The 24,549-nt window shown below is 40.7% G+C and overlaps 1 protein-coding gene across 11 annotated transcripts in view; it reads left to right on the top strand.

The window, feature by feature from the left end:
- The window catches only part of NPAS3 (neuronal PAS domain protein 3), a 641,499-nt gene that overhangs the window by 137,544 nt on the left and 479,406 nt on the right, over window positions 1-24,549 (top strand). For 3 of the 11 annotated variants that reach the window (XM_080977756.1, XM_080977755.1, XM_080977751.1), the window contains one exon: window positions 12,439-12,559. The exons of the other annotated variants lie outside the window; for them this stretch is intronic. In XM_080977756.1, coding sequence (XP_080833882.1) covers window positions 12,439-12,559 — 121 coding nt within the window. The remainder of the gene's footprint in view (window positions 1-12,438; window positions 12,560-24,549) is intronic. 11 annotated transcript variants of the gene reach the window in all.

Raw genomic sequence — 24,549 nt, 5'->3', positions numbered from 1 at the left:
CATCATCGCATTGCCCAATCTGATTATTTTACTTAAAACTTAGGGGTTTTTATATTTTAAAAAATGGCACCAAAGGTGTAAATATCAGTGAATAGATGCAAATAGCTAGGCTTTGGGGAAGCTTTGAGGAAATATGTTGGGCCTCCCAAACTCACTGGAAGACATTTAGCTGAATGTTGTTCTGAATTTGCTTTCAGACAGAAAGCATGCTTAAAACTGCTGTAACAAAGCAACATAAAGATACGGGCAAAAAATCTAAGTACAAACAGATTGTTGTTCTTGACTGGTTTGCCTATATTGAAACTATATTATTTTATGTGAAGTATGTGTAATAGAGCATTAGATTTGAAAACTCTGCGTTGAATATTATTTCTGACAGCCTTTTTTAAGGTCACTAAAATTCCAATAATTCAGTACAGAATTGAAGTCGATTCCAGAGAAAAATTTAATATAGTCTGCTTGCCTGCCAGATTCAACATAGTTTCATGGCATTGAAATAGTTTGACACATTGAAATATAAAGTGCATTTGTCATATCTATTGGTGGAGTATTTTATATGATCACATCTAACAAATACCCAGTCAAAGTAAAACTTATGCTGGCCTTCTATACATGTTACTTTGAATTCTGTTTTGAAGCATGAAGTCACAAACATCTCTTAGTAATAATATAATACTGAAACTTATTCTCTGGAAATATAATGCACAGTCCAATTCTGAGATATATACTATATTTTTGACATGTAAAGAAATGATTATGCACTGAAAAGCTGGGCATTGTGTTTTGTTTGTATGATGCAATGGTCCCTGTGTTGTTATTTTTCTTGCATAGCTACAAGTAAGTGATTCATTTTCTTTTTCATGGACATTTAAATGAATATTTAACCACTGATTTAGGAAGTATTATATTATAGCACTAAACATTATTATTATTAACAATAACAACAACAATAATTTATATGCTGCCCATCTGACTGGGTTGCCCCCAGCCACTCTGGGCACGTTCCAACAAATCAAAACATCAAACATTTAAAACTTCCCTATACAGGGCTGCCTTCAGATGTCCTATTCTTTAGGAAAGTCACTTAAAAAAAATTCAGAGAATGTACACACCAGGCAAATAAAGCAGAGTATTAAGAAATATTAAATAGTATATTTAAAGGGTATATCATCTCAGGCAACTTTAACCATAGCTGTCAACTTTCAGATTTGAAAATAAGGGATCAGCAGCCTCACCTGTCCCAGGGATGGTCTACGGCAGGGGTCTGAAACCTTTAAGACAAAAAGAGCCACTTGGACCCGTTTCCGAAGGAAAAAAAAATTGGGAGCCGCAAAACTCGTCATTATAAAAATAACTTTTTTGTCACTTTTTTATTATTTCTTTGTTTGACCCCTCAGAATTACTCCTCCTCTTAGAAATAAACGTTAAATTAACAAGTTACCTATTTTTGTCTGTGTGTTCATCACTCCCCTTCAAAACAGTGACCAGCTTACATGCCCCCTTTCAATGCAGTGACCAGCGTACATGCCCCTTACAGTGTAGCGGGCGGGCAGGAAGGTGACGTCGGGACGGTGCGTGACTAACGCACACACCGCCCCCATGTGACGTCACAGCCAGTACAGCGCCCGCCACAGTGGGGAGTGTCAGGGCGCACAATGCGCCTCCTCCTCTCGCTAGTATCCGCCCCGGAGCTGCGGCAAAGGTGTAAAAGAGCCACATGCTGCTCTGGAGCCGCGGGTTGCAGACCCCTGGTCTACGGGATATCTAACAATCCGGGATAGCAGTGGGAAGCAGTGGGAAACAGAACTGGAATAAGGGAATTTCCTGCAAAAAAAGGGAAAGTTGACAGCTATGACTTTAACACTGGGCACCCTTTGGCTACTGACTCCTCTGAGCACTGCCACAGGTTGAACTGGTCAGGTGCATGGCAGTATTACACAATTGACTCTGCCTAGATAGGCTTTTGATGCCTTATTTGTAACTTCCCTTTCTGAGCGGTTTTGAGTGATCAGGGAAGGGGATCAAAGCTGGCTGGGATAGTGTTGACAATACTGAGCTAGATGGACCAGTGGACCAAGTCAGCTTCTGATTATTCTGTGTTCAAGAATAGCAGGTAACATACTGATTGTGGCAGAAGTCAGAAGATATCGGCACTGGAAGAGTAATTTGTGCATGAACACAAAATACGCTTTTAAAAATTTGTGACTGATCAATCTGACTTATTACCTGGGAGCATTAATATGGACAAATTTGAATGACATTCATTTATCAGTAGCTTGATTTCCAGAAATAGTATATAGCCCTTAGTTTATTATTCTAATACTATACTATACTATACTATACTATACTATACTATACTATACTATTATATATCTAATAATATATATTTATCTATTATGTTTTAAGTTATTATACTTTAATATATTAACATATATATTAACAGGTGTTTGCCTGGTTGACAGGTGTTTACATAGTTGACAACTGTGAAAGACTTCATTCTTCTTCTTTTAATAAAAAGAATGATTAAAAATGGAGGCCACAATCTAGAATTTGCTAGAGATACATGAATTGTACCCCAATCCTTAAAAAAAATGCAAAGTAATAGCACTTCAACATCAGTAATCATCTGCATTATCTCATACTGAACTTAGTTCATGGTAGACATTTATTTGTTAGAACAGGGAACTCCCCATTTACCCGGGGGTTACGTTCTGAGGCAACACACATTTAAGTGAAAATGTATATTGGGAACACCATTGAAGCAGCCTGCAAACACCACAGTCACTGCCTCCAAATCGCCTTTCTCAAACTCCAACTCAAAGGCCTCAAACGTCGACGCAAGGGCTCTTGGGATTGCACTTGCAAAGGCTTGTGGGATTGCTAGATGCTATTTACACATCATTTTTGCCCTTTCTGCACTCTTTAAGGGCTGTTCTCTCCCTTTTTTCTAGTCACTTCTGGGTTTGCGGTGCTGCACGCATGCACAGTCACACACATATTGAACGCGTGTAAAATGGTTGTGGCCTGTACTGTAAAACTTAAGGCAAATTCCTACTGTATGTTATCAAAGGGGCAATGTTGCTACTTTCTGTGGCTAAATGCCCCATCTGTCTAATGGTGATTGAATAATAGCATCCTAAGTAGCATGTGGCTCACTTGAGAAGTTCAGGTATCAATGTTTGGTTTCAAAAATTCTGATGTCCGGATGGGGCCAAGAGTAGATTACAGGAGAAACTAGAGCATGATGCGGGTTGGAGTACAGTTCCTGCAGATGCCTCTGCGTCACTTTAATAAATTGGTTTGCCACCTCCCACTTGGGGAGGGAAGGCTTTGAAGAAACTACACATGTGTATTCTTCAATCTTACCTGAAGCAGCATGTGAAAAAGTGCTTGCAACATTTATGGCTTTTATGTGCGCATGCTCACACACAAACACAGTATCTGCCAACTGGCCTGATCACTTGGCCAGTCTACACATCGGCTCTGCTGCTTCCCAGAAAACTCATGGTGTTATGGAAATTAAGATGCATGATTTGCCCATGCAGTTCAGTGCTATAATTTATACATTGCTGGATCTGTATGGGTTTTAGCAATCTGATAAAGTAGAAAATGAGCTTTCAGGATTTCTTTCTACTTGCTTTTTCTATTTTCTGCCTATTATTGTTGTAGTAGTCGTTAATAAACAGCCCTTCATTATGGAATCATCGAATCATATAATTGTAGAGTTGGAAGGGACCCTAAGTGTCATCTAGTCCAACCCTTTGTAATGCAGGAATCCTGCCCATAGCCGTCCCTGGGTGGGCGCAAACCACCAACCTTCTGGTTAGCAGCCAGGCATACTGACTCATTGTGCCACATCCCATAGGCTCCCAGAGTAGCTAATCAAACAAAATACAGCATATCACAAAACAATTGATAAAACATTACAAACTTCATATAAAAACATTCCAATCATAATTTTCAAGCTTCCCCTCCCTCCCAAATAAAGAATGCTTGAAAGTTATTACTAAAGATGAACTCTCTAATTTGGTTCTTACTATGTGGTTTTAAAGAAAAAATAGTGAAAGGAGCATAAGGAAATCAATACCTATTAGGTGAGTGATGCATATTATTTTCCTCTTCCAAGTTTACAGCACAATTTCCTCTCCATAGGAAAGAGAGCAGCAAAAGCATCTCCTGAGAATTTTAACAAGTGAAGATCTGGTTTTAACCATTAACTTTTTACAGGTCTTTCCTAGGCACAAATAACTCAACACTTCTGCGGAAGAATGCCATCCATATGGTTTCCTTTGAAAAAGCGACATAGGAGTTAGGAAGCAATGCAAGCTCTTTGTAAAACAAAGCTGTAGTACAAGCAGTCACTTACTTAACTGTGTTGTTTATCAGGCTGTTAAATTGTCAGCTTTTCCTGTTGCCCTCTGCTTTATTGCGGTACCAATAGATGTTCCAGTGGCCCTTCAGGTCTTCTGCATTACTTCCAAATACTTTGGATTTAGCTCTGAAACCCACTTTTCAGATGAAAAGTGCATTCCATTGTTATGAAAGCAAACAACTATCCTTTGGCATAGAAGTTCTGCTGTTGGCTTTGGTGGTCCTTGGTTACTTTTAAAGAGAGAATCTTCATGGAGAGAGATAAAATTGGGGAATCTGCATAACAGCTCAGTAATTTAGCTCACTTGCTACCTGTTTTTGTAGGCGTTGCACACACTCGCTTGTTTTTTTATTCATAATTATATGCATAATTTATGTGCAATCACAGTTATGCAAAAGCATAGGAAAATAAGAAGCTTCTGCTTTCATTTGGAGTTACGGGAAAATAAGGCTCAATAAAACTTTCAAACAAAAGTTGCTGGACCTTTTTGTTGAAAATAAGACCAGAAGGCTGAGCTTAATGTAACATGTGGCAGGTGGCCTGCATTTGCCTGGAGAATTCCTCTAGGGCAAGACAGCTCAGCAAACACATAAATCCTTTTTTCTCTGTTATCTAGTAGCACATTTAGTTGCCATGGGGATCTTATTTATGCAGCAGATCCTCTGCAGTTCAGTTTGTGCCTAAAGTTTAAACGTACAGCTGTTACGGTAAATGCTACATGGCAATATTTTCAGAACATCGCACCTTTGAACACTTTTTTTGATTGATTTTTGTTTTGTTTTTTTACATATCAAAACATCTATGTGATCAAAATAAGATATCATTTGCTACAGAACTTCAAAGATTAAGCTAAGCAGTGACTGCTGTTTACATTGTTTCGTGATTATTTGGGGGAAGAAGAAAAAACTTTTTAGTTTAAACATGGAGGTAGTCAGAAAGTACATAGGGTTGTCTTTGCATGAGCAGAATGCACCTGTGTAATGAAATTGCTCATTCCTCTCTACTCCTGTGCACCCTCAGAGCAGCTTGCGGGGCGGAGGGGGGAAACAGGAAGCACTGTTGAAACAGGCAAGAGTGAATTTGCATACGCAACATTGGATGCAACCTATAATGATTAAGGAATGTAGCCAATGAACTGCATCCTTTAGCTCAGTGACTTTTTGCTGTATGCTAGAACTTCTGCTGTCTCTCCTCTTCCTACGTGCCCCTCCCCCAATATTTTCTAGGTTTTCCTCCAACCCAGCAGAGAAGATTAGCAGAGGATGCAGGAGAGAAGAGAACGAGGGGAAGCTCCCATTGCACATGTAGAAGCATTCTGCTTGGATATGGCCCTGGGTTTTAGAAGATGGGCAAGACCAGTCAATTGTTTTAACTTGTTTTAAGATTTTTACATTGTTAAAACCCGCCCTGCAGCCTTATAGCGAAGGGCAGGTAAGCAATTCAGCATCAATAAATATCCTAAAAGAGGCAAAATCCAGTTTTCTGTGCACATGGAAGTCAGGTTAACATGGCTAACCTGTAACCCCTGACCACTGGCCGTACAAGCTGGGGCTGATCAAAGTTGGAGAGACAGGTTTGGGGAGTACTGATGTACCACAGCCACTAGGAGTCCCAGGCTATGAACTTTGGGTTCTTTTTAAAAAGCAAGTCTCTAGTTCTCCTAGAAATAAAGTTATGAAGCAAAATGGGCAGGTACCCTTCTAAGTGATTTTTGTGAGATGCGCCAGCCTGGCTGCTCCCACCTTTTAGTGTTTTTAGCCAATGAGTGAAGTCAGAGTTGTGATTGATGAATGAGTCTTTTGGACACAAGATGCTGTTTTCTTCTTACCTGTATGCTGTTTTCTTTCCTGCTTCTGTAAAGTAAATAAATAAGATAATATTGCAAAAACAGTAATCACAGAAAAATTCGCAAAACTTAGTTCAGATAGGATCTAACTCCTACCCACCTAAGATCTATAATCTCTAAGAAGATGGATTCTGGAGGTGCTGATACTATGCATGTATGTTAGCATTGTCCTCAAGTCCAAACTTTTTGGCAAGATATGCTTCACATAATGAGTTATCAAATTTTCTTGTCTCCAAAAAGGGCTCTTGATTATTTGAAAGGAATTATTAGTGAGTAACATTGGGAAATTGCAACTTCCTTGCTGTCAGCCACTAGATTAAACAAAATAAAAAAATTCCTTCCAGTAGCACCTTAGAGACCAACTAAGTTTGTTATTGGAATGAGCTTTCGTGTGCATGCACACTTCTTCAGATACACTGAAACAGAAGTCACCAGACCCTTATATATAGTGAGAGGGTGGGGAGGGGTATTACTCAGAAGGGTGGTGGGAATGGGTGATTGGCTGATAGGTGTGGTAAACCTGTTGACGACTGTTAACCACTGCAATTGGTCTTACAGAAAAAGCAAGGGGTGAGATGGCTAAAAATAGCTTTTTGTTCTTAACTGGATCTTCTAAATCTCTAGTTAAAAACAATGATATGAGAAGGTTTTGACTAAGCTTGCACAGGTCATACACTCAATAAAGTCATTGAAAGATGGAGCTTATTTACAAATCAATTGTTACATAATTTTATGATGCAAAACTGATGTAAAAAAATTGCAACTATTCTTTTGAATTTTCTCTTTCAATATTTGCAAAGTCCTTTTAAAAACAACAATAACCCACTGATCAGTTGTTGATGAGGGGGTAAGGGATCCAGTTCAGTTCCCCATGCTCCCTTTTCCCTGCCAACCTGCTGATCAATGGGATTCCAGCTTTTTCAAAATGGATATGCATTGCCTTGCCTGCTTTACACACACTGGTTCTGCTTTCAGGAAGGCTCATTTCACGCTGTAAATATTCAAATTGGCTTGTTACCCATGGTGACCAAGGTTTTTACTAGAGTGTAGAGTTGCCATATGGCCTGATTTTCTAGGTTTTGCCTAGGTTCTGGACATGCCATCTAATGCCTGCTTTTGATCATTAGTGGGTCTGCATTCTCAGTTTTCATTTCATTTCTATCTAAAATAAAGCAGGTCTCTAGACTTTACAGAAATGGGCAAAATAACTTGCCAGAATGCTCAAATTGAGGTGTGCTATTACATTCTATTATTTTTCTTTTATTTTTGTTTAACCTAAAAATATATCTCGGAAACTTATCACTAGTTTATGAGATGAACAGCACAACCCTATGAATGTTTATTTTGAAGCCCAGCTGAGTACAGTGGGACTTACTCTCTGGTAAGTTAGTATAGGATTACAGCCAAAAATAATGGGTAGAACCCAATTGTGCCTTTATGTTTGCAGAATGGTTTTACTAATGAAAAGAAGGGAATGTGATTTCCGCACTCACTCAGAACAGCATGGAAAAGGACAAGGGAGGCGGAAGGGTACATCCGGGAAAATTGCCTCATCTCTTCTCCTATTGGAAGAGGCCTCTGCTAGACCAAAGGTTCTTCCATTAACAGAAAGACTCCTTTTATTTCTAGATACAAACCAGTAAGAATGATATGACCCTAAACAAAGAATATAAATAAACATCTAGTGAATCAGTACCTAATTTAGGTGGAACAACAGTTCGCCATTAATGATTTTTATAAATTCACAATGTAATCCGTGCTTTCTGACTGCAGACCTTATTCCAATGAATTCAAGGCAATATACATGCTTATCTTCTAAAAACAAGGCTATTTGGATAATAGGGTGAGAAGTGGTGACTGACACGGTCACCTGGTGAACTTCACGGTCTTCATGGGTCTTCCTTGGGTTAACCCAACCCTTTGACTACCGTGCCACACTGGTTCTCTAAAATCTTTTCCCAGAATCCCACTGGGTGATAGTGAATTAAGTCATACTCAAATAGACCCATGAAGTCCATTCATTTCAATGAGTATACTTTGAGTAGAAGTTAGATGGACATCATCCGCTATCTCCATAGATGGAGAACATCTCCTTTATAAAATGCAACTGATCCCATCAAGTTCTGCTTAAGTTTTGAGTTTCCATGGTGGTATTGTGCTACCTAAGTTTCTATGAGGTATCTTTACTTCATTTCTTCATAAAAGTAATTTCATTCTCACTTACTGTTTAAAGTAAGTAGTGATATAGGCAGCAGGCTTTCTAGCCTTCTAGATTTCTAATTTAGCCTTTTTACTTTAGTTAACCTAAATTTGATTTAGAATAAAATTCTAATTGTAAAGTTTTGCACACTCATTATTCATCTTCATTAGCAACCTGTTCATAATCAGTATTATTTTGCAAACATTGATCTTATTTCCTGCTCTTTCACAAAAAAGATAATCACAAACATCCAGAGGACACAGGTTAAGGGTAGGGGGACTGCTGGAAGGGCAATAGATGTGCTAAATAAAGCTATCCAACTCAATGGCCATTAGATTCTCCTTGGGGCATTTTTGTTTTACCTGCTGAGAAAGACAGTGGCTCAGGTAAACTTTTATACATTTGTGTGGACAGGGCAAGTTACTGTTCACAGAAATGAGTTAAACCTTGCTGGGGCTTGAGCCTTATAGAGGCGGAGTGCTCTTTAGCTACACAGGCCTAGGAGGGGGAAAGAGATGTTTGTGGCTTTCATTGATGGTTTTATTGGTTTAAAGTGCAAAATAAAGCTTTCAAAGGCAATTGTGCTGCTGTGCCTGCTAATGATGTGATTGCTTTATGGGTCTCTAGCCTTAGGCCAGCTTGCCTATTTGACACCCTTTCTCTGTTTCTTACGTTTTTTTGACAAAAGCTGTGAACATGTTTTTGGGATCCCTCCCCTCGCCCCGCTGCAACCATGACAACCAGAAACTTTTAATTGAAATCTAAGATCTTCAGGAGTCTGTAGAAGCTGCTGTATTTATCATTAAAAGCCATATTCCATCCTGCGTGATGTGGTCAGAGCTATACAGATTTCTTCAGCCCATGTTTGTTGATCATCAGAATTACCGTATTTTTCGTTCTATAGGGCGCACCGGCCCATAGGACGCACCTCGTTTTTTTGGGGGGGAAATTAATAAAAAAAATTATTCCCCCCCCGCCCGCCGCGGCTGCCGCCCCAAGCCTCGCGCGCTCGGCGGGACCTCCCACCGGGCGCGCAAGGCTTGCAGACACTCGCCCGAAGCACGGGGAGCCCTCCGGAGGGCTCCCCGTGCTTCGGGCGACAGGCTGCCGCCCCAAGCCGAGCGCGCTCGGCGGGACCTCCTGCCGGGTGCGCAAGGCTTGCGGACACTCGCCGGGGCTGCAGGCTGCTGCCTGCAAGCCTTGTGAGCCCGCGGGAACTCCCACCGGGCTTGCAAGGCTTGCGGATAGCTTCCTGAAGCCTGGAGAGCGAGAGGGGTCGGTGCGCACCGATGCCTCTCGCTCTCCAGGCTTCAGCGAAAGCCTGCATTCGCTCCATAGGACGCACACACATTTCCCCTTCATTTTTGGAGGGGAAAAAGTGCGTCCTATGGAGCGAAAAATACGGTAGTTTGACAGAGAAGAGATCAGGACCACGGTGGTTGTGGTGGCTTATACCTGGGGGAAAATAAACTTGGGTGAAGCTGGTGACTACTACTGTACTATAAATCTTACTTAGGAAAGGGCAGTGATAATGATCTTAGGGAAGATTCTTTTTGGACTGTGATATCATTCCAATATTATGTGTTGTTAAAATCTATTGTACGTTTATTCTTTAAGACTAGATTGCTCCCTGACCTTCCCTCAGCACCTCTGGGTACTAACTGGTAGGAAAACAGTATATAACTATTAAATAATAACTGAAAACCAAAGAAATGAAGCACAACAGATAGAAGATAAATCAGGCAAAAAGAGAAAAGAACTATCATAAGAAAATAAAATATTAGTTAGGGCCCCCCCCCCATAAACTGTTGAAACAACTATTGAAATATCCCCTGCTCCACCCACACACACAGTTTATGGCAAAATAGTGAGGGTGTTCATGAATTCCCATGAACCTGAAAGTTTACTGCATGGTTAACCTGGTATCTGGGTTGGGTCATGGGCAGCAGTTTGAGGTGAACCAGGAGCCTTGGGAAAAGCCAGTAGTCAGGACTGAATCTGCAGGATCTGCTGGATTCTGTTAGATTCATGACCTGCCCGACTCCATCACATCCCTTGAGCACCCTGCTTTGGGGCCCTATGTTGGCTACTGCCTGTGGAAGAACCACAGATTCTATCCTCCTACCTGCTTGAAAGGAGGCTAGCTGACTGTCATAGCATGACCTGCTCCCCTGCTACCGCCAAATTAGCAGCACTCTTCTCCATCAGTGAAAACTGGCAAAGAGGGTCCTGAGCTTCATTCTCACCATCTTCTACCAACATCACAATAGTAACCAAATTGGACCTATTGTTTTAAGAGGGTTCTTGTATAAAAATATAATAGTTCACTCATCATCTTGGAAATGCCTTTGCCTTTATTTGTTTCTTGATCGACCTCAGATCTTCAGATCTCTGTATTTCTCTGTCATTTGTAGATTATAAGTTTCTTGTAGACAGGCACATTATTATTGCTCCAAGTTCAGACCTTACATCTGACAATATAAAATGTCATACCATATGTTATAATTCACATACTGTGTCAAATACTTTGCTGAAGTCCAAATTGTCCAAATTGCCCACAAGAAAAACTCTTTTTGAAAGGTTAGCAGTTCAGAAAGCAATGATTTGCCTTTGGTAAACCATTTGACATTCTGTTTTCTTTAATTTCTTTAAGTCATTTTTCTTTTTACAAATGTAGGATGACAACAGGGAAACAGAGTAAAGCATGAAAAATAAATAAGGTAGCATTTAAGTATATGAATGGGGATATATTATTTTTTTAAAAAAATTGTGATGGTTGTGCTACATTGACTTTATTACCTTTTGAAAACATTGCTTAAGTTATATGCCATGCATTATTCTTCTGACATAATAAATTAGGTTGCATTTTATTCAAATTAAATCAGATTACATAAAACATAGTAGGAAAAACTGGGCCTGATGTCAGGGGATTTCTGAATGCAGGTACAGAAGAAGGAAAAGGGATACTCATGTCACTTTCAGGCATGCCAGGCACCTACCACTATGTTTGCCAAAGTATTGCTGCCTTTGTTTGCTGCCAGTAAATGAAGTTAATCATATAAAAATCAGCGCTTGGAAAGAAGTGTGTGTATCTGAAAGAATTATATGACTGTAAAATAAGTTTACAGAGCAAATTACAAAAAATATAACAGCATTAATCAACACGGGCATGTAAGATCGTATAATCACCTTATTGTAGATGCTAGCAAACTTACTTGGATAATACTTGTCGGCTGCACACACTTGCCTTGGAGGAAATCCCACTGAGCTCTGTGAGATTCATGTCTAGGTAGACATGCATAGGATCAGTCTGTTAACTTATTTTTATAGTCCTGTTATTATTTTCTAAACCAGTCAACCCCAAAACAATGAACCTGCAAAGATTCTTGAAATTTGAAAATAAACTAGTTGGTAATTCTGAATTCAAAGGGATGCCTTATGTTCAATAGGATGTTGTCAGCTGTATAAACTCCAGTCAAAAGAAGTTTGTTCCATTTAAGTCACCTTGAAATCAATGGGCCTCAATGATTCTCAGCTAACTTTTGCCCAGTTGATTTTAAATGTGACCTTTCTTCACTTGCAGTGGAGCTACTGGGAAGGGATTGAATCCTTGAAATAGCCCCATCAGAAAAGAAATGCCTCGTCAGATAATTGAGCATGATGGTTGTCAAGAAAGTAAAAGCCCTCTGCCCCCACCTTCTTCTTACAGATTATTCCTCAGTTTTGCAAGTTCCTGACAGGTGCCACTTCTGAATAAGAATTTGTGTGCAGCAGCATGTTTCAACAGTTCAGAAGGCCTAAAAAAATAACACTTGTTGCGGTAGAATCTTTCAGCTCCTGATTAGCGCCCTGATCTGTTTTTTGATTGTAGAGGAATCCTCTATAAACCTTTCTGTGTCAAATCATTTCCAGTCCTGGACCTTCTGATAGGGGTCTGTTTTCTTCACCCTCAACCTGCTTGACCCTGTTCCCTTGCCCTTGACTCCCATCTTCCCTTGTCTGCTTTTTGCCCTCTCCTAGGGACTACTACTGACCCACCAGCCTATGCCTGCTTGACAGTGGTAATTGCCTCACCCAGAAACCCATGCCTGATGGACCCTTCCAACATGGGCCAGCTGCCAGCCTCAGTCTCCCAGTATAGGTAGGCAATTGATGTTGTCCATGTTATGACAGTCTCCTAAAGTAAGCCAACCAATGAGAACAGGTAGAAAGTGAATGGATGATTTGCAGGCACGCCTGGGATACGCCTAGGAAGGTGTGGTCATCTTATTATGTGCTTTATGGGACAATTTAGGAGAACACTCTGGGTTGCATATGTGAGTGAATGGGGATTGATGTTGCATTATCTTCAGAAGTGAGGCTATAAATTTCTCTGCCAGACTGCATGTGATGGGCTGTGGCAAGAGGAACCTGGCAACCTTCAAGGACTTCTTGAAATGGCTTAACCATTTTGAGACCAGAATTCTATGGGTGCTGTACATTTTGATCATTAATATTGTTTGGATCCTGACTTTGGCACTGTTCGATGGAGCATTTTCTGAATGAACCTCTGAGCAGAGGAAACTCCTGCCAGCAGAAGTGAGGAGGGCTGCTTCCTGCAGTTCCCACCTCATTCCCTTGCATCCTCAGAAACCCTGCAGTCTTTGAAACACACTGAGAAGGTGCAGGGTGAGGCAGAAATTGGCAAAAATCACCTCCCCTTCCACTTCTGCCAGCAGGACTCTCTGAATAAGAGACTTTCCATGAATAGAAGGACCACTCCTGTTCTTCGAAGGCTAAGGTTGGACCAATGTGCTCGTTCTCATTATGAAATGAAATCTATTTACTGATTTATCTTGTTTTCTCTATCAACAAATGAAGCTGCACCATACCAAGTCTGACTGTTAGTCCAGCCAGCCCAGTATTGTTTTCTGACAAACTGGGTCTCCCAAAGTCTCAGGAAGAAGCTTTTAAGGCTAACTTCCTGGAAATGATAGAGGTTCATGCTGGGTCATTCTATATTCAAAGCACAAGCTCCTCCATTGAGCTGTGGGCTCTTCCGCTTTGTTTCAATGTTCCAGTAGTTGAAAGCTTAACATTTTTAATAGTTCAAGTTATTTCATGTTGGGAATAATGTTACAGGTCAATTTAATATTGCAACAGGGGTGAACTAAATAGCCAGGTACAGAGCAATATAGTTGAACATTGCAGAACTAAGCCTTTAGACGTGTTTAAATTATCCTGTTGTCTCTTTCTTTACAGGCTTTATTTCATCCCCACACCTTTCTTTTCCTCCCAAGTGAATATATGATTCTTTTGTTTGTGTTTTGGTGAGTTACTGAGGCTCACATTTTGCCTAGGAAGAAAAAAAACAGAGAAGCTTACTTTGCAGTGAGCTTTTGCTTACAGTGAGCACTGTTGCTAAATCTGTTTTCTGGATGAGACTGTTGAAAAGATCCCTTAGTTTAAAAGATTTGGAGTAGCCTTTGATTTGGGCCATTTAGAGCTTGAATTTGTGCTGTGAATTTGGATTGCTCTGCCAGCTGTGTTCAGTCATTTTATACAATATGTTGGTCCTATATATCCACACTGAAAGAAATATTTCGTTGTCCTTACATTCTAAGTACTGGGGTGTATTTTTTTAAAAAATTATTTATCCTTCTCCATTTTTAACCACATTTTTGTTGCAGATTATTTCAACAATTGAGAATAAAATATAACACTTAGCTGAATCACAGTTTATTGGGGGAAAGGTACTGACATTATTTAAATTATTCTGAAAGCTTTTTTCCTATGTGTGCTGAAAAATCACCCTTTTCCTTAAAAACAACAACTCCCCTTTGGGTGGTTGTTGTTGCTGCTGCAGCAAAAACTGTTTCATTAAGAGCTTACGTTTTAGTGGCTACCTATTTATATTTTTGCAATACTTGTTAAAAATAGAACTAATCACATCGATAACTTAAGTAAAGTCAAGACAGTCTTTTTGGAAGATTTGTTTATTTTTGTTTATTTGTTGCCTGAGTTATATAGTACTTTCTTATTGAAATGAAGACCCTGTCCCTTTTGGCATCTGTTTCCAAATCTTTGGCTACAAAGATATATTTGCTTCGAAAACTTTAATGATGTCATGTTTCTCTAGGAATGTGTAGGCTGTAGAACATTGCATGAAGTCTGTTGAGATTCCAAGGAGTTGATGGTCTGCAGCTCTATTAGAGTCCAAAAAACTTGCAGAAGGAAGTAGTCACATCCACCATGTTTATTCTGCATCAGTACTGATGCTATAAAAGTATGAAAGCATTTCAGAAATATAAAGCCTTATAAAGCCCTCAAAACTTGCACCAAAGTTCTACTGGATGTTAAATAAGTCAGTTGTTTGGGCTGCCAACAAAATAAAATGTCAGTTGAAAACAACAGTCAAATAATAACTCACCTTTGCCTGATCTATATATTCTGTTCTTAACTTTCATGTGAACAATGTAGTGAAAGTTCTTTCTTTAATTCTTTGTTTAATGTACGTATTATATCATAATGATCAGGAGGTATTATTCATTATGGTGACTAGGGAAGCAAGGGGGAATTGTGTTTTTTTCCTGCCCTAATTTGAATAAAATCAACTACAGCTTCAAGTGTTGTTTTTAAAATTTTCAATATATAAACATTCTGCTACAAGGGCAAATGTCACTTATTCACTCCCATTGACATAATTAGCTCAAGTTCAAAGGACTAAGAATTTTGATTTTTGCATAGCTATTGCACAATTTTGGAAAATGTAAAAATTGTTGCTTAGTTTTTAAACCTGATGCTTATAATCACTGCTTCTTTTGCAGTGAACTTACATTTGACTGGCAAAGCAAAAAAAAAACCTGTATGGTCATGTACATTCCATTGTGTTTAATGGAATAATTAGTAAAATGCAGTGGAAACGATGTATTATCAGGTCTGGATTTGTAGTGAATGTCATCTGGACAGTGAAGCCCAACTTTGATTGTTCAACTTATCTAATGCATGCTATGGCTTTTATATCTATTGGCTGCAGTTAGAAACTGGACTGATGGAAGATACCGTATTTTTCGCTCTATAACATGCACCTGAACATAACACGCACGTAGTTTTTAGAGGAGGAAAACAAGAAAAAATATTCTAAATGAAACAGTGGATGTATGATTTTTGTGGTTCATGCTGTGGCCACAGACGTGATCTGACGGTGAGTTTGGGGTGGCCCAATGCAGAAATCCTGAGGATCCATGTGGATCCATGCTTTGTAACCACGTTTTTGCGTCATTGCAGCCCCATGAAACAGTGGGTGCGTGTGTGTTTTTTGGTGCAGGCTGTAGCCATGGGTATGCTATGTGATCTGATGGTGAACTTGGGGTGACCCTGTGCAAAAATCCTGAGGATCCATGTGGATCCGTGCTTTGTAACCACGTTTTAAGTGGGGAGGGAAGGAAAAGCATTCAAGGGACGCATGGGGTGTGTGGAGAAGGATGCTGCTAATAATGCAGAAGAGGGGTTTAAGGGGAGAAGGAACACGCGTGGGGTGTGTGGAGAAGGATGCGGCTAATAATGCAGGCGAGGGGTTTAAGGGGAGAAGGAACACACGTGGGGTGTGTGGAGAAGGATGCAGCTAATAATGCAGGTGAGGAGTCTATGGAGAGAAGGAACACGCATGGGGTGTGTGGAGAAGGATGCTGCTAATGATGCAGGAGAGGGGTTTAAGGGGAGAAGGAGCTATTGTGGGGTGTGTGGAGCGAGGAGGGGGGAGGGAAAGAGCACTGTTGCTTTAAAGGAGCCAACCGGACAGCAGCCACTTACAGCAGTGTAAGCAGCTCCTTTACTCTCCCGCTTTGCTCCTCCTCTCCCTCTTTGCTGCTTTACGCAACTAATGGCGAATCCCCTGCAACCCAAGTCCTGCTCAGCGGATCAGCTGAGAGGCTGGGAGAATCGTAATTTCCCCCTCTCCCTCATCCCTTGCCCTCCTGTCCCCAGCAGCCTTTTAAAAAACTTTTTTACTGGTTTTCACTGCGCTCGTGGCTCAGAGCCCTCCTGTGCCCTGCCGTCCCTCTGCAGCCTCATTGCTCCGTTTAGAGAGCGCACGGACCTTTGCTAGCTGAGGCTGCAGCAGCTGTTGCTGGCTACGCGGCGCTTTTTCCGGCTCGCTATGGCTCCCTTCTGTCCCTCCTCCCATGTAAGCGGCTACTGCCCGCTTTGCTGCCATGGCTCTCCTTCCCTCCCTCCTCCTCAGCTCCTCCCCCTCCTCCTGGCTGTAAAGCAAGCAAAGCTAGAGCCGTGCAAAGCCCTGCAAGCGGCTCCCGCTTTGCTTGACTGATGGCAGCCATGGATCCGGTCGAGTGCATTCGCTCCGTAACACGCACAGGCATTTTCCCTTACTTTCTAGGAGCAAAAAAGTGCGTGTTTTGGAGCGAAAATTACGGTAGTTTAAGCTGAATGGAAGACAAAGATTGTCTTCAGCAAAGCTCTGTTATAAAGACAACACTTCCAGTGCTTAGTTTCCCCCCTCCTGGTCTTTTAGGCTTTCCCCCTTACAGTTAAAGTAACCCTTACTGATAGCAGTTCCACATAGGAAGGAACAAAATGACCCTGCCCATGTAATATGCATGTTCCCAGAGCAGTTTGGAATCATAGCATGGAGAAGTGGCTCCCATACTGCTGTGTCCTACCACCCAAATTTTTCCAACCCAAAACTAGAACATGTGTCTTTCGGGATGCACTCCCAGGTGAGTCATGTGACTCACGCCTTGCTCTTGCCCCAGAAAAGCACTTTTTTGGGGTGAAGAACGTGATGCGAGAGCACGGCTCCCAAAGTGACTTGCACAAGTAAACAGGATAATAATAATACCTTTATTGTCAATGTACAATGTACAACCTGTGTACAGTGGTGCCTCGCAAGACGAAATTAATTCGTTCTGCGAGTTTTTTCGTCTTGCGAATTTTTTGTCTTGCGAAGCACGGTTTCCCATAGGAATGCATTGAAAATCCAAAAGGAAACAAACTTGCAAGACATTTTCGTCTTGCGAAGCAAGCCCATAGGGAAATTCGTCTTGCGAAGCAACTCAAAAAACGAAAAACTCTTTCGTCTTGCGAGCTTTTCGTCTTGCGAGACATTCGTCTTGCGAGGTACCACTGTACAATGAAATTACCCGAGCCTAACTGAGCCTCCCCTCCAAACAGGCAATCTCATTGCACTCTGTGTGCTTATTGCACAACACACCACCTCGCAAGTCAGTTTGCGCTATGTTATTTTCCGTCCAACAGCCTAACAGCCCATGGACAGAAGCTATTTTTTAGCCTGCTGGTACGACTGATTATAATTCTGTATCTCCTGCCCGAGGGTAGAAGATTAAAGAGGTGCTGGCCGGGGTGTGAGTCATCCCTGAGAATTTTTCTCGCTCTCCTAAGGCAAGGATCCCTTGCAGTGTCATCTAGCAGACTCAAGGACATAATTCCCCAGTCTCTCCAGATGTCCTGCTTTTTCCGGGGCACTTGGAAAGTATGCTGTGTTTAAGTGTGTACATGTGCCCTTAGGTTTTGGACTTCTAATAGTGCACTTTTATGCATGTCTACCAAGGGGTAAAGTCCCACTGAATTCATTTGGGCCTATTCTCAGGTAGGTGAGAATAGGATTGCAGTCTAAATTGCACAATGTGTAGCTTGTTGTTGTTGTTGTTTAGTCGTTTAGTCATGTCCGACTCATCGTGACCCCATGGACCAAAGCAAGCCAGGCACTCTTGTCTTCCAATGTGTAGCTACTTTGTTCAAATGGCCTTGAAATAACTGGAAACGTGTCAGGACACTTATCTGCCACTCTAAATAAATAAAAAAAGTCTACGTTGCTACTCAATTTATTGTTTGCTATAGCAAATAATTTCAAGTTGCATTGGTTCAGGCAATTTAAATTTTATGCTTATCAGTCCTAGTAGGTATGGTTTCCTGTACATTTGGAGGTTGGAAATCGTACGGATTTTTACTCTTCTTTTTACCGCTTTAAAACTCCCAGGTGTGTTTGCATGGGAGTAAAACATTCAAGCCTCTTCAGCAGTTCGATCATTTACTAAGATTATTTCTTAATAATAGCCATCAACCTATATACTTAGATGTTTTGGGAAGATGGGGAACTCCAGAGTTTTAAAGCAGATGGGTCTGAAACAATTATGTGCCACAGGGGCAGTGAGTAAATTCTGGCTTCCTCTGGGCATAAAGCCCTTTTCTAAGAGAACATGTAACCAAACAATCTATGCAGTTTCTTGCATAAAACATGAGTGCATACCTGATTCCCATTGGGCAAAACTCTTATTAAATGCAATATATTGTTGTTGAGAAGAAGCAGGAAAATATCGTATAAAAATAGCCACAAAAATCTCTCTCGCACAGTTTGGCTTAGGTTTAGATTTACCATTCTGAAGTCCTTTTTTTGAAACATTGAAATATGTGCAAATGGTGTTGGCTGGTAGACTCTCCGTATCTTTGCAGACCATTAGGTGGTATCCAGCTCAAACAGAGAAGTTCCTGCTTCTTCCTCTTTTAGAATCTGAAACCATCAAGAGAAGGGATTATTATCAATAATAATATCTTTGTACTATTCCTTTTTTCCTGACAGGGACTCTAGGCTGCTTACAGATAAAATAAGAACAGCTAAAAAGGGGGAGGTTTATTAAAAAAGCATTGTTTAATTAAATATTAATTAAAAATTAAAACTGTATATAAATATAGTAAATCCTTTAAAATATACAGATAATTACAATAACACTATGTGGCCATTTACCTCTATGAAAAAAAGCCATGTGAATGGCCCACATAAGAAGCCAGTTCAAAAATGGGTTCCCATTTCCCATGATAATTCTAATTGATGATTGCAAGAAGAATATCAATTTTTTATCCCTTAGGGATTATGTTTGCCAAGAATCGAGAGCCTCCTCTAGCGCTTGGCTCAGCATGAGAAATGAACTGCAGGCTTTTTTTTATCAATACATCTTCTCAGAAAGGTTTGAAAATGGTAATGTTTGGCAAAAATCTAAAAATGGTTAAAAACACAATTTTGAAAAATAATCTATGATAGGGCACTATCCAGCACATGTGGAGAGAATGCTGTTGTGAATCTGGCTAGTCATTGTCAAAACAGGATGCTGGACTAGATAGGTAGGACTTTGATCTGATCCAGAAGGGATGCTCTTATGTACTGCACCCAGGTAGATTTTTCTGTCATTACTTCAGATGTGTACTATTTTTCAATCTTTGACAGATTAAATGATAGAAGCAGCTTCCAACAGAGACATTTCTTTCGTTTCTTCCTCTGTCTGTTTTCATCTCTTGAACAAAATAGCTTATTGCAGATTAGCTTTGCCTATAAGAGTAGAACTGCGGCTGCTGTGACAAGAAGTCTTTTGTTTGGGATGTTTCCTGGCTGAGTGTACATGGGCACTTGCCGCTTGATCTTTGCTGTTCCATGAACGTCCAAGCTGCCTCTGTCCTGAAGAGTCAAGAGAAGCAGATCAAATTCTGGCTCCAGTAATAGCCCGAGTCTAATCTGCTGTTGTGTACATACATACTGTGTAATTACTGTACGTACAGTTGCCTACCCAATATTTTATTGTAGGCAAGCCACTAACTAGAAACAATTCCTTAATTTGTGAATGCAGAAATAGCATTTCGAACTGGAGAAATGGCTAAGGATCAGTAGCAATGCACATGCTTTGCATTCAAAAGGTCCCAGGTTCAATCCTTGGGATCCTAAAATAAGGATGGAAACATCCCGTATGATATCCTGGAGGCCAACCTTTAACAAGCTAGTGTCCTTCAATTGCTTTGGACTACAACTCTCATCAAATGGTCCAAATCCTTTGGAGGCCACCAGGTTGGCATTGCTTTTGTGGACAATATTGAGCTAGATGAGCTCAGTCAGTATAAGGCAGCTTGCTGTGTTAGGTTTTTGACTTCACAATAGAGCTACAGTACACTGCTCTGAAACTGTCTGTGATAGTTTCGAAGTCATGTAGATAGTGATTAAAGGGCTGTGAGTGTTAAAGCACGGTAATCAACACACAGCTCTCTAATATGTGGTAATTGCTACCATTTTGTGATGTGAGCCCTGTTGCTTTCAGGTAAATGAACAATGTGCCAGATGGCAGCAGTTGCCAATTTATTGTGCATTTTATTGTGAGATTGGTTATAGCAATAAAGCTGGAATAACTAATTTGTGTTCTTTTTATTTTACCAATCATAGGGGGTTGGTTGAGAAAAGAGGGGTAGAGACTTTATGAAGGAATCCCAGTTATGTGACAGTCACCTAGTACTCTCTTGGTCTGTTTCTTCCTTGTTGCTTTCTATTTGGCCAGTATAACTGCTTCCTTTTTCAGCAGCTTGTTAGTTTTCTCTCTGTCCGGCTTCTGCAGTGAGAAGCACACAAGGAAGGATGAAGTAAGGACAAGAACCACACAAAACTGGGCTTAAGCAGGCCACACCTTTATAAGGTAGAACAGGTATGGGGAACCTGATGCCCTACATATGTTGTTGGACTTACAACTCCCAGGATCCCTGACAATTTTCCATGCTGGCTTTGAGGTTGATGGAAGTTGGAGTCCAATATGGAGAACCATAGGTTCCCTATCCTTGAGCTAAAGTTTCCATGAACTGGCAGTGTAAGAGCAGGGACTAAGAAATAAGGGAACACACCTGCTGTCTTAAGAGCTCAGCCTGCTGAAATGGAATGGCTAAAGATTGCAGATGACATTACCCAGCCACCCATTGGGGAGGGAGGTGCCATGCTAGTGACTGGAAGTAAGCTGGTCCATGTCCTGGTCCCTAAGACATGTGGCATGTAAGGGACCCCACATTCATGCCCCCCCCCCCAGCTTGATTAGCTTTAAAATAAGATTAGAGGAATTAAGGGAGAATAAGGCTTTCAATGGCTACTAACCCAAATGGCTATGCTATGCCTTTCATGCTTGGAGGGAGTATGAATATCAATTGTTGGAAAGTGCAGGAGGGGAGAGTGCTGTTTTGCTCAGGTCCTGCTGGTGGGCTTCTCATGGGCATTGAGAGAACCTGGTCTGTGCATAGTGTACAGAACATTGATCACTATTGCATCACTCACAGACAACCCTTTGGTCTTTGAGAAATGGCAGTAGTCTCCTGAAGTTGCCATCCTCTTTTTGTTCATTATCCCAGCATAAACCTATTGAGCATCTGAGAGCCAAATTGTAAAATGTAAAGTGGTAGAATAATAATAATAATAATAATAATAGTAACAACAACTACAACAACAACATTACTATTATTTCTACCCCGCTCATCTGGCTGGGTTTCCCCAGCCACTCTGGGCGGCTCCCAACAGATTAAAAACAGAATAAAACATCAAATATTAAAAACTTCCCTAAAGAGGGCTGCCTTCAGATGTCTTCTAAAAGTCAGATAGTTGTTTATTTCCTTGACATCTGATGGGAGGGCGTTCCACAGGGTGGGTGCCACCACCGAGAAGGCCCTATGCCTGTATCTCCCCTGCCTAGAAATAATAATATACTGAGGATGCAATTTGTTTTGTAAAGAATTGCAATTTATTCTGGATATATTGTATACTTGTATTGTTATTTTTATTGTTTTTACAAATCACAGCTAAAAATTTAATCAGTAGTTTATCTTAAATGTGAAACATGTTATTTCCTAAAATAGGTAGTAAATAAGCTATTGAAAGATGGGGGTATTTTCTAACCTTGTTAGTCTACTTACCTATAAGTAGATAATAATTAAGATAAAGCCCGTCGCTGTGTTAGTGCCAAGCTCAGCCATTCTGTCGTTTACAGTGCTTTGATTCTGCCTTAACTGAGAAGTTTGACAATAACAGCAATGGCAAACAGCAGGGCTCTGGCTCTTTAAGTGGCAGTAAAAAAATCTCCCAGTGTTTGCAAGTAGTTGTCTGGCAAGAAGAAGGATGATGGTATAATGCATCACAAGAACAGAAGAATTGCCTTGTTTGATCAGACAAAGGTACTCCCAGCTCATTGTTCTGTTTCCAACAGTGCCAGTGAGAAGCTTCTAGGAGTTCACAAGCAGCATATGAAGGTGATGACTGTCCCTTACTGTTAGTACGTCAGAGGTACAGTAGACAGCATCCGATCATGGAGCTTCCAATAGGACTGAAGTGATTTATCTTTTTATGGATTATAGTTATTGAAATTTTAAAATATGTGAAACAGGAAAATGGTATCAATACAAAAAAGGAGAGAGATGTATGTAGGCATAGAGAAAAAATAAAGCACCTGATGGAAATTACCCAAATAAAGATGCTCACCATACACTATATACAGCGACACTCTTACGTTTCTGTTGTGGCCCTTACAATCTTAGGGGCACCTGGTAAAATGGGTTTAATGAACACTTGTGCTTGGGCTTCCTTGGGAGGCTGTTTTTGATGTTGGCACACCACTTTAATTGGGGTCTCTTGTGCAATAGATGGGCTCTTCAAGTTTTGAGTCGTCTACATATTCAGGAAATCCACAAAGACGTAGATGGTTTCTTCAAGATATTTTCCTCAGAGTCCATGAACTTACCCCCTGAGTTGTGCTCCTGTAACTTCATAATGCACTTTAGTTTATCTTTCATTTTTTGATGCTAGGAAAGCCCTGATGTAGTTGTGTACCTTCAAATATACTAGGAGTAACTACAGTTCCGAAGTCAATTTTTTAACTTAGGACCAAGGCAAAATATAGTCTGGCATTCTAAAACAGACCTGCACTGCTTGTCTCTTATGGATTGTGGTTATTTGGACGCCAGCCAAGCAACAGATCATCAGTCTGCAGAGAAAAAAAGAAGTTGCTTGCATGTTACTTTGATAGTTTTTGTATGATATAGCCTTAGCATGATGCTGACAGACTTGTTCCAAGTTTGGTTTTGGATACTTAGAGGCTACTGTTCCCTGTAGGTCAGTATCACTCCACCATTAGGCAAGGGGAGCTTCTATTTTGCTGGCTAGATAATTAATTGCTGCTGCCTCTACCACCACTGCTCTGTAATAATAATAATAATAATAATAATAATAATAATAATAATAATAATAATTTATTATTTATACCCCGCCCATCTGTCTGGGCTTCCCCAGCCACTCTGGGCAGCTTCCAAGAAATATCAAATACTGTAATACCTCAAACATTAAAAGCCTCCCTGTAGATCAAACAAAGAACAGAGACTGACTTGACCAATCACAAAAGATACAGTATGGTATAGTGGTTAAGAGCGGTAGACTCGTAATCTGGTGAATTGGGTTTGTGTCTCCGTTCCTCCACATGCAGCTGCTGGGTGACCTTGGGCTAGTCACACTTCTTTGAAGTCTCTCAGCCTCCCTCACCTCACAGAGTGTTTGTTGTGGGGGAGGAAGGGAAAGGAGAATGTTAGCCGCTTTGAGACTCCTTCGGGTAGTGATAAAGCGGGATATCAAATCCAAACTCCCTTCTTCTTCTTCTTCTTCTTCTTCTTCTTCTTCTTCTTCTTCTTCTTCTTCTTCTTCTTCTTCTTCCTGTCGGCTAATCAGGCTCCAGTTAGCATTTTCTAGAGTGCTCTGAGATCTAAGCACATAGAACCTGTGACAGTTTAGCACATTAGATCCCATCCCCACTTCTGCCCTCAAATTCTGTAGTTTCTTCATGTCTTGGACACTTCCGTTCAGCTCACATTTTATATTTGTCAGGAATGTTTTAGAGCTATTATTCAGAGCCAGACACTGTCCTTCTTGGCAGAATATGCAGATAGTGATGATAATCAGCTTTGTGTTTTTATAAACAACTGTGCTACAAAAGTTGAATCTCTAAGTTTAGTTGACAGATGATAGCATAAGCAGAAAATATGTATTTCCTTTCTCTTTTATGTTTCTGAGAAATTTAACCCAATGGATGCAGGTTTTCCCCCCCTGAATCTCACCGTTCAGTATGCTTCATCTCACTCATATTATACTGAATCTCCATGCATCAATCTGCAGCCTGGTCTGCCTCGGAATACCAGTTGCTGGGAACAACCCTTGGGGAGGGGCAATAGCTTAATGGCAGAGCAGTACCCAGGGGTTCGGGGTAGGGCTGGGAAGCCTCGTTATTCTGTAAACCGCCCTTAGACCTCTGGGTATATAGGGCAGTATACAAATTCAATAAATAA

Source organism: Podarcis pityusensis, assembly GCF_964106645.2.
Source record: "Podarcis pityusensis genome assembly, chromosome: 1".
NCBI lineage: Eukaryota > Metazoa > Chordata > Lepidosauria > Squamata > Lacertidae > Podarcis > Podarcis pityusensis.
This window is presented reverse-complemented; position numbering and strand designations above follow the sequence as displayed.